The 14,071-nt window shown below is 57.0% G+C and overlaps 1 protein-coding gene across 4 annotated transcripts in view; it reads left to right on the top strand.

The window, feature by feature from the left end:
- Positions 1 to 14,071, top strand: part of AS3MT (arsenite methyltransferase) — a 42,729-nt gene that overhangs the window by 16,795 nt on the left and 11,863 nt on the right. Inside the window, exons 9-12 of one of the 4 annotated variants that reach the window (XR_012905735.1) lie at positions 2,127 to 2,269; positions 2,699 to 2,833; positions 8,764 to 8,936; positions 11,007 to 11,289. Coding sequence is in view for 1 of the 4 variants with exons in the window: in XM_075935555.1 (XP_075791670.1) it covers positions 2,127 to 2,269; positions 2,699 to 2,833; positions 11,007 to 11,105 (377 nt within the window). In the remaining 3 variants the exon portion in view is untranslated. Of the gene's footprint in view, positions 1 to 2,126; positions 2,270 to 2,698; positions 2,834 to 8,763; positions 8,937 to 11,006; positions 11,290 to 14,071 lie in introns of those variants that run through there. The other 3 variants (XR_012905734.1, XR_012905733.1, XM_075935555.1) reach the window with 3 other exon arrangements.

The raw sequence follows: 14,071 nt of genomic DNA, 5'->3' as shown, positions 1-14,071 counted from the left end.
TTAATGGCTATTAGCCAGGATGGGTAAGGAATAGTGTCCCTAGTCTCTGTTTGTCAGAGGGTGGAGATGGATGGCAGGAGAGAGATCGCTTGATCAGTACCTGTTCAGTTGACTCCCTCTGGGGCACCTGGAGTTGGTCACTGTCGGCAGACAGGATGCTGGGCTGGATGGATACTGGGCTTTGGTCTGACCCAGTATGGCCGTTCTAGAAGTTCTGGTTTTCCCTAATTTGTGGAGAAGCCTCATTTTTATAAGACTAGAGATCCAAACACTTCTGCTAGAATAGAAATATTCCTCTAGCTGGAATACTAATCAATTCACACCTTAGTGAGGATTTGTTGAGCTTCTAAGAGCCGCACATGAAGATAATGCAAAATAATAGTGCTTTGGAGCGTGGTAAATCTTGGCTTCTCTTTGACCGGGTGGTTAAAAGTTAATGATTTCTAAGTGAAGTGGCCTGTGCCCACAAAAGCTCATGATCCCATCTACATGTTTTGTTCGTCTTTAAATAGCTGCTATTTGTTGTTTTTTATGTTTATTGCGTAAAAGTTGTTCATGGTGAGTCATATTAAGCATATTAATGCCAGCTCATTTGCTTCAGTTTAACTTATTTATGCATGAATGTAAGTTCCAGCATATTTCAGTATTTTTAAATGTGTCTAGCCCGTGGTATATCAGGCAAACCAAAGGAGGGGGACTTGATGGTTAAGAAACATTTGAAAAACCTCTGCGCGCGCACACATTTTAAACCAATACAATAGTTTGGGCTGGAGAATGCTTATTAAAGAGAATTCTCCAGCCCAAACCTTTTGCCTCAGTTGCACCAGAACTAGAGAGGAAGTACTCAACCGATCTGACAGTGCTGACACACGCTGCTCATTTAATGGTTTCCAGCTTTGGTGTGAAGGTCAAGAAACATTGCAAACGTTTTTGCCACGAAAAATGTTTGAGCAGCTCTGCAAAGGAGAAGGTGGGATGAAACAAATGCCCCTCCTCCCCTCGCGAGGAGCCGGCCACGGCTTTGGCCTCGGGATTGTTTAGAAGAAAGGAAAGGCAAACTTTAAAAGAAACGTTTTGTTAATGGCAACGCAGCTGGAGTCCGGGGAGAGAGGCAAAGCGGTGCAGCAGATAGGGCAGGCGAAAGGGGGCTGGGGCCAGGAGGAGGAAGGAGGGAAAGAAAAGAAAAGGGGGACCAAGCTGGGGAGAGGCAGGGCTGAAAGTGGCGGGGCGCTGACTCCCGCCTTGTCCCCTCAACCCACTCCAGCTGCCCTGCTGTGCCCCAGCTGCCCTGCCAGGGTGTCCCAAGCCAGCCGTCAGGGTTCAGGACGGCAGGGCAGCCGTGGCCCAGCCACCCCCGGAGCATCCTCCCCCCGGAGCAGCTGCCTGCCACGTGGCTGCTGTGGAGCAGGAACCGGGACCAATGAGGCTGCCCCAATAGGGACTGCGGCCTGACTTCAGCCACGGCACACGGGGCAGCCCCGTTCCACCACTTACAGTGGGTGGGTGGGAGGAGTCTTTTGTGTGCACGTGTAGGTGTGCACCTTACAGGGACCGGAGCTCCCCAGTGGGCGGAGCTCATTCGCCGCCGGGGGCGTGGCCTGGCAGTGTGCGCGGCCCAGCAAACAGGGGTTCATGGTCCACCACTGCTCCGCAGACCGGCAGTTGGACGCCGCTGACGTAGGGCACCCGAAAATTTGGGGCATCACTGGGTCTTAAGGTCCACCCCCTGCTCTGTGCTTCCTGTTCTGTGGCTGCTGCAGCCTGGGGAGTCCAACTCCGGAGAGGATCTAGTTAACTTACAAGTGAAAACCTGCCAGGTCGCTCAGCAGAACGTTGAGCTTGGGAAAGCCATTCGTGGGGTGATGAAGCCATTTCACCGGCATTTCCAACCCCAGGCACAGCCTGTCAGCTCTGAATTTGCTGTGTTGCTCGACAGGAGCTTCGTTGAAAAGTTGCTTTACCACATTGTGTTAGAGAGTTGCTGAAGATTATAAAACAACATCTCCGAAATCGTCTCTTCCCTCCTCATCAGGCATGGGGGCGCCGGTTTAATCCTGCATAGGGCCCCATAAATCCCAAGGACAGCCTTGGGGATGGCGTCAGCTCACCTGGTTCTTTGCTTTCAGGTGACTGTCAGTTTGTCTCTGCGACTTTCCGTCTCTTCAAAGTGCCCCTGAAAGGCCCAGCTGAGCCGTGCCAGGTTATTTACAATGGCGGGATCACCGGCCATGAAAAGGAACTGGAGTTGGATGCCAATTTCACATTCAAGGTACAGGGAAGCTCCCCAGGCGCAGTTCATGGCCGTGCCTGTTGATGGACACAGGAGGCTGCTCCAGGTAGCGGGAGCTGCAGAGAAGGCTCTTGCGCTGCTTGTGGCAAGTTTGTGTGATGGGACATAGGAGACGCCAGCACGGGAGGCAGGGGGAGGGGAGTAGAGAGGCCAGGCCTACAGCTCTGACCAAGGCAAATCAAAGGCGGGCCTGGGGAAGAAAAGCAGCATGATGCTGAATTAGATCCCACCGTGACTGGGCGGACAGCGGGGTTGTGCGGAGAACTGCTCTGTGGGGGGGCAGCTTGTGCTTCAGCACTGCGGCGGGACATGCCCCCAGCCGGCCTCCCCTCGCCCCCGTACAGAGCTGGGCGGGTGCCCGTGTCTGCCATGTGCTTCTCGGGTGTGTGACATCCCCTCTGTCCCCAGGAAGGGGAGGTGGTGGCAGTGGATGCAGAAACGGCAGCCATTTTGCGGCACTCCAGGTTTGCAGAGGAGTTCCTGATCCGGCCTGCTGCCGGGAGACCGCCGGCGCCGGGGGGCTGTTGTCCCGTGAAAGCAAAGGTGAGTGGCAGCGGGGGGCTGCTGTTCCGAGGGGCCTCCCTGTTCATGCCACATGGGCAGACTCCCTGCTTTGGACGATGTGCCAGTGAATCATTCAGGTGGGACCTGAATGGAGACTGGGGGAGGGGGCATTCGTGGCATCAGCTGGTCCCACTGTATGTCCAGCTCCTGTGGAAAATGGGGATCGGCTCAGAGCAGAGCTGAGACAAACCAGCCCCCAGATTTTCCCTCTTTCCTCCATGCCCCGTGTCGGGACCTGGGGCCTTTCCCAGCCTGGTTGGCAGAAGGCTCTGGAAACAGCTCTGGGGATACGCAGGGCTAACCCACTCTGGCTAAGAGAGGACAGCACTTTGAAGCTGCACAGGGCTGATTTAAGCAGGGGAGGGCAGCAGGTGTAAATGAAATACAATTGGCTCCATCCTTGCACAGATATAAGAATTTATTCCAGGTATCTGCGCCTGTCTGATGAGATCAGATACTAACTCATTGAGATCCTGGCCTCATGGGCCTTTACAGATCCTCTCATGGCCCTTTTGACTGGGCTGGAGGGATTGATCCCAATACAATCTGATCCATAAATGTCCTTGCATTTTCCCTGCTATGTGCATTGGCTATCGCGTGCTTCATTTCTTGTTGCCAGTCCGTGTGAAATGCTTCTTAGCCTTGTACCGGGCAGCTGTGTGCTGCCAGAGGTGGTTGCGTTTCAGTGGGTTATTTTGCACGTCCATGGGCGCGGTAACATGCGCTGGGATGTTCTGGAACAGAAGGCGTCGCGGAATGTTGCAATGGCTCATAACTCATCCATATTTCCTAGTTGGCTCTAGGCCGTACGATGACATTTGGCTGGTGGGCCAGCCCGGGACAGGCATTACTGGCTTCTCCACCAGCTCTGCTGCCAGCCCTCACTGAGGTCTTGGACAAGTTGTTCTTCCTCTCTCTGCCTTGGTTTTAGAGCTCAGAGGAGACCGTAGTTGAATTAGCTGACGCCCTGTCAGAGGGCGTGTGGAGGTCAAAACATGGGACATCTCGCTGACAGAGGTGGCTTAGAGAAAGCATCTCTTCTCAGTCCAGACACAGTATGCAGCAGCGGTAAAAAAGGCAAATAGGATGTTAGGAAAGATTAAGAAAGGGATAGAAAATATGACAGAGAATATCTTTCTGCCCCTGTATAAAACTATGGTATAGACTCATAGACTCATAGAATAATAGGACTGGAAGGGACCTCAAGAGGTCATCGAGTCCAGCCCCCCGCCCTCAAGGCAGGACCAAGCTCCGTCTACACCATCCCTGACAGATGTCTATCTAACCTGTTCTTAAATATCTCCAGAGAGGGAGATTCCACCACCTCCCTTGGCAATTTATTCCAATATTTGTCCACCCTGACAGTTAGGAATTTTTTCCTAACGTCCAATCTAAACCTCCCCTGCTGCACTTTAAGCCCATTACTCCTTGTCCTGTCCTCAGAAACCAAGAGGAACAAATTTTCTCCTTCCTCCTTGCGACACCCTTTTAGATATTTGAAAACCGCTATCATGTCCCCCCTTAATCTTCTTTTTTCCAAACTAAACAAGCCCAGTTCATGAAGCCTGGCTTCATAGGTCATGTTCTCTAGACCTTTAAGCATTCTTGTCGCTCTTCTCTGTACCCTTTCCAATTTCTCCACATCTTTCTTGAAATGTGGCGCCCAGAACTGGACACAGTACTCCAGCTGAGGCCTAACTAGTGCAGAGTAGAGCGGCAGAATGACTTCACGAGTTTTGCTTACAACACACCTGTTGATACAACCTAGAATCATATTTGCTTTTTTTGCAACAGCATCACACTGTTGACTCATATTCAACTTGTGGTCCACTATGACCCCTAGATCCCTTTCCGCCATGCTCCTTCCTAGACAGTCGCTTCCCATCTTGTATGTATGGAACTGATTGTTCCTTCCTAAGTGGAGCACTTTGCATTTCTCTTTATTAAACCTCATCCTGTTTACCTCCGACCATTTCTCTAACTTGCTAAGGTCATTCTGAATTATGTCCCTATCCTCCAAAGAAGTCGCAACCCCACCCAGTTTGGTATCATCTGCAAACTTAATAAGCGTACTCTCTATCCCAATATCTACATCATTGATGAAGATATTGAACAGTATGGGTCCCCATCTTGAGTACAGATGTGGTCTCCTCACCTCAAAAAAAATATTTTGGCCTTGGAAAGTGTTCAGAAAAGGGAAACTAAAATGATCAGGGGTTTGGAACAAGTCCCATATGAGGAGAGGCTAAAGCAATTGGAACTGGGACTTTTCAGTTTGGAAAAGAGGAGACTGAGGGGGGGATAGGATAGAGGTGTGGAGAGGGTGAATAAAGAAAAGTTCTTCATTAGTTCCCATAATATAAGGACTAGAGGACACCAAATGAAGTTAATGGGTAGCAGGTTTAAAACCAATAAGCGAAAGTTCTTCTTCACACAGCGTGTAGTCAACCTGTGGAACTCCTTGCCAGAGGAGGCTGTGAAGGCTAGGACTATAATACAGTTTAAAGAGAAGCTAGATAATTTCCTGGAGGTTAGGTCCATAAAAGGCTATTAGCCAGGGGATAAAATGGTGTCCTTGGCCTCTGTTTGTCAGAGGCTGGAAAAGGATGGCAGGAGACAAATCGCTTGATCATTGTCTTCGGTCCACCCCCTCTGGGGCACTTGGTGCTGGCCACTGTCGGCAGACAGGCTACTGGGCTAGATGGACCTTTAGTCTGACCCAGTACGGCCGTTCTTATGCTGGGGAATGGGCCCTGCTCTCCCGGACGGACAGTATGTCAGGGCTTGACTTGAGCCTTGTAGGGGCAGCCCAAACCTTTTCCAAGGTTCATTCTCTCCTTGGCCGCCCTTCGGAGCCTGCCAGCCCGGCGACCATGCGTGAAGGTGGGTGGTTTGCTCCAGACCCCTGCCTAGGCATGGAGATGGGTCTTCCTGTCCCTGGGGAGCACAGGAGTGACTCTTAAACGAACACAGGTCTGCTGGCTGGGAGGGTGTTGGCGTTGCTCCTCCCGTGAGCGGATCTGAGCCCCAGCCGGCCTAAACAAGGTGCTGGGATTGGGCTCGGGAAGCGGCTGACTGGGAGTGGCTGGGGGGAAGGGCAGAGAGCGCCTGGCACGTGTGTAACGCCAGGTCTGGGACTCGAGCGGAGGAGCTGCCTGCTGCTGAGCCGCTCCGAGCCCTCCTGTCACCCTGCCCCGTTGAACGCGCGGCGTGGCAGCCCCCAGGCTGAGGTGCACTGCCGATGCTTCCTGGAGCTCCAGGAAACGCTCCCCCCGGCCCTGCGGGGAGTTCCACCAGCCACGAACTGGGCGCTCGAGGGCCCGAGACAGAAATCCCTGGGCTCATCCCTGGCTGTAGGAGGCAGGTTGGTGACTCCGCTGTGGGGGCTCTTCCCTCTGAGTCAGTATGGACCCTATGACCCAGCCTAGTGCTGGGCGGGCTGTGCTGCTGGCAGTGCCAACAAAGCCAAGTCGGACCAGCCGGGCTTCACGGGGTCTGAGGGATTTTCCCAAGGGCCAGAGCGTTAACCTTTCCTGTGGGTCAATCACAGGCTGCCTTGCACCGTCCCCCTGCCCCACTTCGGCTGGCCACAGCACTCGCTGCCTCCCCTCGATGCTAAGCCACTGCTGGCGCATACCTGCCCTCGCCTCCCCGGACGGATTGCCTGCATCCGCTGGGTTGTACTGCGCGGTGGGAATGGTCGGGGCTCCATCAGCTCCTCAGACGTGGGACGGGCCTGACGAGTCCTAGTGAAAGTGGTCGAAGTTCAGGAGCTCAGCCCCAGCGAGGGCCCTTACGGGGAAGCGCTCAGGAGGGGTGTGAAACGGGGATGCTGAGCTGCGGGGGGGACAGCCGAGCGAGGGAACAGGCAGATCGGTCCTGGGATATCCAGGGCTGCCCCAGGAGCCTTTTCTGGAGCTCTGACTCGTGAGAGCAATTCCCCCAGCGACACCTGGCCTCAGGCAGGAGGCTGCCGTTAATCTAGGGCTGGGAGGCGCTGTTCTGGGTGGCCCGCTCTTCCACTCCTGCCGGCCTGCGCACTGCCCCATGCACGGCTCAGGCAAGTGTCTTTCCAGCTGGCCCGGGAGGAGTTTGACCCTCGCCTGCCAACCCTGACTCCACAGCTTGGAGCTGCTTTATCTGCTGGAAACAGCTGCTCTCCTGCAGCTGCCTTCCCCGCAGATGTGCGGCCGAGTCCTTAGATCCGCCACGTGTCTGAAATGGGAATAATTGATAGGGGCCGGCGATAAAGCCACGCACCTGCGTGTCCTAGAAGCGTGGCCTTGTGCGTGCCGGGGGAGGGGAACGTTCTTGCCTTTCCCGAGCGGGAGACGCTTTTCGGACACGGGGCTGGCCTGGGAGGAGGCTTCCGGTGAGCTGCTCTGGGTTCCGTTCTCGTACCATCCCGCTACCGGCTTCCTGGAGCAAAGGGGCCCGTCTGAGGCTTACTCGCAGGAACAGGGATGCTTGCTGTGAGCGTGGAGTAGGATTGCTCATGCCCAGCGCCTTGGGGTCAGCTGTGCCCCACGGCACAGCCCCCAGGCTGCGGGGCGGCTCCCCAGGGGATGGAGCTGCCTCCCACCGTTCTCTGCCCTTGCAGACAAACCTGTCCCACTTGCAGTAGGTGAAGTGAGCAAAAGGAAGGTGATGGGGGGGGGGGGGGGACGCTGCCGCGACTGTGCTGGGTGCCACAGAAGAGCCCGGGAGACAGTGTCTGGACGACAGTCGTGACATTGGGTGGGCGGATTTTCCCAGCCCTCCCCAGCTGATCCAGGGCTGGGCAAGGTGCGGCCGGGGGGCCGGATCCAGCCCACTGGCTGCATCTGATAGCTTCCTGTTTGTATCCTGCTGCCTGTGTGCCCAAATTTCCAGGCAGTGGCTCAGGTAGCAGGATCCTATTGAAATGGCTCCCGGCTCCTGGTCTCAGCGTTGCCTTCGCGGGGGCCAGGGCTGCAAGCCCTTTAAATAGCCACAGCAACCCCGGGCAGCTGCCCAGCAACACGGTAGAGACAGAGCCGAGAGGCATTTGCTGTGGTTTTAATTCAAAGCCTCTGGCCCCAGACAACTCTGTGTGTGTGTGGGGGGGGGGGGGGGGTGGTTAGTCCCCAGCTCCGCCCCTTCTGCCTCAGGCTCCGCCTCTTCTGGGGGTGGAGCTGGCCCATGACCACCTACCAAATTCTTAAGTGATCCCCCTCCACCGCAAAAATTATTGTCCACCCCGACCTTTTCCCTAGAGTTGGAGGCTACTTTGACTTGCATAGGGTTAGTGATCACAAAATAACCATCGCCGCCCAGAGTCACGCGGCAAGGCGTTCTCCTGGAAACCCGCGTACGGCAGACAGAGGTGTAGCGGCTCGTTGGGGTTCCCCCGCCTCCTGCACCCCTGTAGTGGCACGAACAGACTCCGCCAGCCAGTAGAATAGAGGGAGTTTATTGCTCCTCCAGGATACAGCCCAGCACAGATGCAATCCGGTTACAGGGCCAGGCCTAGGATGCCTCAGCCCCCTTTGAGATGGGGGAGACTGGGCCCCTAAACCCCAGCCCGTTGCTTAGGCTGCCTCCTCCATGATTCCAGCCAGAAACTGAAACGTCCCTTCCTGCCCTGCCCCCTGGACCTCACCCTCTTTCCTTTGTCTCTTTCCCTGGGAGCCAACTGGTCGGACAGGTTGGGAGCCCCTTGCATAATGACTCACCCCCTGTCCTTCTGGGCCGAGCTACAAACAGCCGCCAGTGGGGGTCACCCACAGCCCACTGCCCAGCATAGCAACCAGCAGGGTACCAGCACTACATCACAAGAGGCCTTTCCCTTCGCATGCCTTGAAGAGGGGCAGGGTTTTAACCCCGCCCTGTGCCGAAATGGCCGGTGAACCTGGGTTCCGTACAGCTGCTGCAGATTTCTCTTGGCGCAGATGATGAATGTCTCCCAGGCTGGTCGCTTAGTCTCCAGGTCAGAGCCTCCGCTACGGTCAGTCAGCAAGAGCTGAAGTCGGGTGATTTACTGCCGACCGTCCGGCCTTCCCTCGCTAGGCAGTGTCCTCGTGCCCAGTGGGCGGGTTGCAGCCACCGAAAGAGGAAGTGCCAGGTTTGTGTGATGGTCATGGATTCTGTCCGTAACGTCACTGAGCGTTTCTGTTGGCGGGGTGGCCTCCCTGCCTGCTGGGTTCTCCCGGAAAGCAGACAGCCCAGGCATCGCATGTAGGGAGCACGCTGCCTTCCCCGGACCGTCCTCCCTTTGCCGTCATTTCTTTCCTTTAGGCCCTGACCCCAGGAGGTGCTGAGCCAGTGGGAGCGGAGGGCGCTCAGCGCCTGGCAGGTCTGATCCTGACACTTCAGGGCAGGGGCTGGCTCAGGCTTTCCTTTGTAAAGCTCCATTCGGGCCGGTAGCTCCGTGGAAATGTGTAAGCCGTTGTCTCTGGTTTGTTGTTACAAACTCTTCATTTTTAGCTCCGTTTGCCCACAGAGATCCTGCCTCCTTTACCAGTCCTCCCATCCTGCTGCCAGCCTTCCCATGGCTCAGCACGCGGGATGCTGTCCAAGTGGGGCTAGACGGATTGATCACTGCAGGGGGGATGCCTAGGCCAGGGGTGGGCAATAATTTTTGCAGGGGGGCCACTCCAAGACTTTTGGGAAGTGATCATGGGCAGTGTTCCCTGTAAGCTAAGCGTTTGGGCGGCCACACGAGAGAGACTCAGGTGCCGTCCAGCTGAATAGCAGAGCGCCCACATCAGCCAGCTTGTGTTTTACTGGTGGTGCACATCCACACATGCTTGGGTGCACATAATAAACCTTATTCTGCACATGGAAGAGAAAAATTAGAACATTGATCACAGGCTGCACTTTTCTATTACATTAATGGGGGGAGGGCTGGGAGGGGTTCTGACCCGGGGCAGACGATTTGGGTGCAATAGGGGGTTCTAGATGTAACCCTTGCCGGGATTCACGTACCATAGGTGGCTCCCAGCCAGCCAGTGGCACAGTGGGGTATTCAGGCAGGCAGGCTGCCTGCATGCATAATGGCCCAGCAGCCCTGGAGGGGAGAGGGCCGTGAGTTTCTGCATGCTGCCACCAGCACCCGCCGCACAGCTCTCACTGGCCAGGCTGGATTAAAGCTACGTGGGTGTGTCCACATGAGCAGCAGGCACCTCGATCGCTGCCGACATGGGCGTTGTTTATAAACGCCACCCCTCCTCTGCCGCCTTCCTGACCCCACTCCCTGGAAGAGCGGAACCGTAGTATTCTGGGATCGTGATCTCCAGATGCCACAAGGGGGCCCATGGTACGTGGTCTGTTACCTGGGCATGCTGTACTGTGGTTATAACTAGGGATGCAACGTGTAGTCGACTACATGATTAACCGATAAGCCTGGGCTTATTGGTTAATCCTGTCGATTAAACCTCCCCCCCGCCCCACTGTCTCTGACCCAGAGGCAGCAGTAAGGAGTGGGGAGGCGGGAGCCAGTGCCTGTGGGGAGCTGGCTTTTAAGCCGGCTCCCTCGAGCATCCGCGCCTGCAGAGCCACCTTTCCGTCCCCCTGCCCTGCAGCGCTGGTGCCTGTAATAGAGAGGCAGCAGCACGGCAGGTGAGGGAAGCTGCTTTCAAGCCAGCTCTCTGTGCATGCTGGCTCTGCAGAGCCGCCTGTCCCCCCTTGCTGCCTCCCACAAAGGCAGCAGGTGCGGGGTGGAGATGGGAGGCTGCTGCAGAGCAGACTCTGTCCGCGGCGGGCCCAGGCTTGCAGCAGACAGAGGGTGCTCCGTGGGACGCTGCCTGCGGGGAGCCGGTGTGTCTCGTAACAGCGTGCTCTGGGTTGTACTCTGCAGCGTGGCTGACACGTCCCTGCCCCTAGGAGGGTACAGCCGTTTTATGCCCCTCCCTGTGCCGGGCGGCCGCTGAGATGGTTCTGTGGGTGCCCAACAACGGGCCACGTTAAAGAGCTGTGGGGGCGGGGGCTGTTGGGAAGGGTCTCCGGCATGAGCGCCCCAGCCTGGAGAAGAGGGGCTAGCAGGACTTGCTGGGGGCTGCTTGATGGGTGGGGTGAGGGGAGCTCTCAGGAGTTCACAGCCCTCCTCCCAGCTCCCCGGAAAAGCACCTGGCCGTGGCGGCCTTTGTGGCCCCTGTAATTCTGACCCAGGGTTTGGTTTGTTTCCTCGCCGCAGGAGAAGATCCTCGACCCCTTCCAGTTCGTGGGGCGCCAGGAAGCCAAGGGCCCTGCGCCCAAGCCGGCTGGCTGCTGCGGCCCCAAAGGCTGCTCCTGAAAAGCTGAGCCCAGCGCGGAGACGGAAGAGTCGGAGCCGGTTTGGTTCCTCGCCGCGGAACCGCAGGTGCAAATGAATAGCGTAGGTAACGAGGCTCAGCGCGTCCCGGCTTCGAAGCACCGTGCGGGGCAGCAGAATAAACCAGTCGTCCCCCAGCCCTGGGCACGGCTGCAGTCGGAAGACAGCAGGTTTATTGGGTTAATTTTTCAGAGACAACCCGCCTCAGTTCAGGCCCCGAGGAAAATCTGATGGGACCCAGTGAGCCGCCAGGATATGAAAGTGATCGGTGCTTTGTCTGTCTTAGTACAGGCCCAAGGGACCAGATTGTTTCCTGGGGCGATGTGAGAGCAGCCAAGCCTTGACCCAGGGCCCAGCCTGTGTGAACAGGCTCATCCCGGACTGCAGCGTGGCCCTGGAGCTGGTCCCTGCCTTCAGGCTTTCGCTGTTCCCTCTCCTTGGCTTGCCCATGCGGGAAGCACAGGTCCAGTCTGCTCCTCGAGCCCCTCTGTGTGCTGGGGAAGCAGGCGGCCCCCACTGTGCTGGGCAGCCCCTTGGCGTGGCTTTCCTCCCTCCCACAGGGGCTGGGTTGCCTCTACCCCACAGAAAGGAGGGGACTATGATCGGGCATGAGCCCATTGGGCACTCTGAGCTGGCAGGCTCCTGGCCGCTCCTTGTGGCCCAGGATGAGGTGGGTGGCTACAGATCTGGCCTTTCAAATGCAACCGCTGCCTTTACCGTGGGGGCGAGAGGCACCGAGCAGGGGAGGGATCCTCTTTTGGTGGCGACGGCGAGCAGGGGATGGTGAAAGCTGGCCCCAGCCACGGGTACGAAGGGGTAACGTGCTCCGCGGCAGCGTCCAGCAGCCAGTAAATCTCATGCAGCGCGGCGGGGTGGAGGAGAGACGCAGCAGAGGCACCTGAGACGGGAGAGGGGCCAGGGGCTAGTCCCACTGCTAGTCCAGGAGCAGGTCCCATCTCCCTGCTCCCCGTGGGGAGGGACCGAGCGCCCTGGCGGGGAAGCGGGTGGGAGCTGAGAGCCCTCCGTCTCTTGCGGGGGTTGCTCAGGAAGTAGGGCTGATAGAAGACTGCCCTTCCTTTCCTGGCTTCGGGGGCCTGAGGCGGGTTGGACTTACAAACGGTGTCTCCCCCAGATGCCAGCGCCTTCTAGCATCGGCCACCTATGAGAACCGTGCTACCCCCCGCGTCCTGGGAGCTTCCTGGGTCTCTTGGCCCACACGCGGCAGGTGTTTCTGCAGGTGCAGGGGGGAGGAGATTGTAACTGGGCCATGGGCGGCTGTGACCCCTCTAACACTTGGAGCGCTTTAGGGCTTGCCCGAGGGCTCCGGCACTGGCGGCGCGTGGGTGGTTGGAGGGGAACCCTGGAAAAAGCACAAGGCTCTGGTGCTACATCGCTCCTTCCGTTCCCATCTGTGGGTGGTAACGTGTCGCAGCGTCGAAGGGGGCTGCTGCTGGGATGCAGGAAACCCTCCCCCCCCCCCCGCATTGCTCATGGCAAGCGCAGGGCAGATGGGCCCGTTAGTGTAAATGGTTTTGGGAGAGTCGGGCTTGTGGAAGAAGCCCAAGGATCCAAACCTGGCAGCTGTGTCAGTGCAGCTAGCCCCTGGGGGTGGGGGAGAGAGAGAGAGATATGCCCAGGCTGCCACCTGGCGGCCACAAAGTGACATGGCGAAGTGCTGCTGATCTCTCCCCCCGCACCCTCAGTGCACATGGAAAGGTCCCGCAAAGCCGCTGCCTGTTTTGGGGGCTGCGGGAGCCAGAAATCGCATTAACGGAGGCCTCAGCAACAAATCAATCACCTCGCTGCCAGGCAGGTAATACGCCACATGCGAAGGGCTGGGAGCGTCAAGACCTTGCTGGCTACAAGGCATGCAGCTGTCCTCCTGCACGTGGTAATTCTGCAGAGCTGTGTGAGGAGAGAACAGCCGCTGCAGCCTCGCCGTGGAGTGGTTAATGTGGGTGTAAGCCCAGGGCCACGTACAGCCCAGAGGCTGCACCGATTACAGCAGGACTCTCGACAGGAAGAATATTGTTACCAGGTACAGGGTGCTTTCTCTCCCATGATGCTTTGCAAATGCCAGACCTCGGAGCTCATTCATTCACTTGGGCCGGGGTGAAGCGCTGAACCTTGCGCAGCATGGAGCAAGACCGGATGCAGCAGCCAGCGCAGGTTACACCGGAATCGGAGTGTAACCCGCACAGCTTGTGTGGTTTGCTGTCCCGTGCAGTGGCACCTAGACCACAGCAACAAGAGACCTCTACAGCCTGGGAGAGCCAGGTGGCTTTGCGCTCAAAGGACAGAGGCTCCAGTACTAAACTGCAGAGATCCCTGGTTCAGATCCGCCTGGTGGCGGTTACAGGCGCACGACACGGTGAGCGTGTGCGGAGCTCCTAATTCCGCTCTCAGCAGGGACCATCTAGCTGACAAGAAGATGGGAAGGCACAAGAGAGGAGGGAAATGGAGGCAAATTTCAGATGACCGGGAAAGCTCAGATTGTGAGTCAAGTGTCGTAAGGCATGTGCCTTAAAGAAGGGGGCCAAATCCTGAACGGCGCTGAGCGTTGACTTCCATGGGGGTCATAAAATGCTACTAGGAGCAGGCTTTACTGGGAAGACCCCGCTAGTAAATCCTGGCAGAAAGCTGGGCAGAGGCACCTTTCATGAGTGTGAGTGGCGGGGTATGGAGATCAGTGGGGTTCTACCATATATACATCACCATGGAATTGCAGCTGCCTCTTGGGTGGAGACTGGCAGCGACTGGTGCCCAGCCGTACAGTGAGAGGGAACGCTTTGGCCCAAGACAGTGGGCGAGCTCCTTACTTGGAAAGGGCCCTTACAATCTCCAAGGTCCATGCAGAATTGGCTGTTTACAATTTGGAACAGAGATTCCCCACCCAATCGACTGCCCTTGGAAGGATGGGCAGCATAGGCCTATATCCAAGGAGTCCT

Source organism: Pelodiscus sinensis, chromosome 8 (genome assembly GCF_049634645.1).
Source record: "Pelodiscus sinensis isolate JC-2024 chromosome 8, ASM4963464v1, whole genome shotgun sequence".
Lineage (NCBI taxonomy): Eukaryota > Metazoa > Chordata > Testudines > Trionychidae > Pelodiscus > Pelodiscus sinensis.
This window is presented reverse-complemented; position numbering and strand designations above follow the sequence as displayed.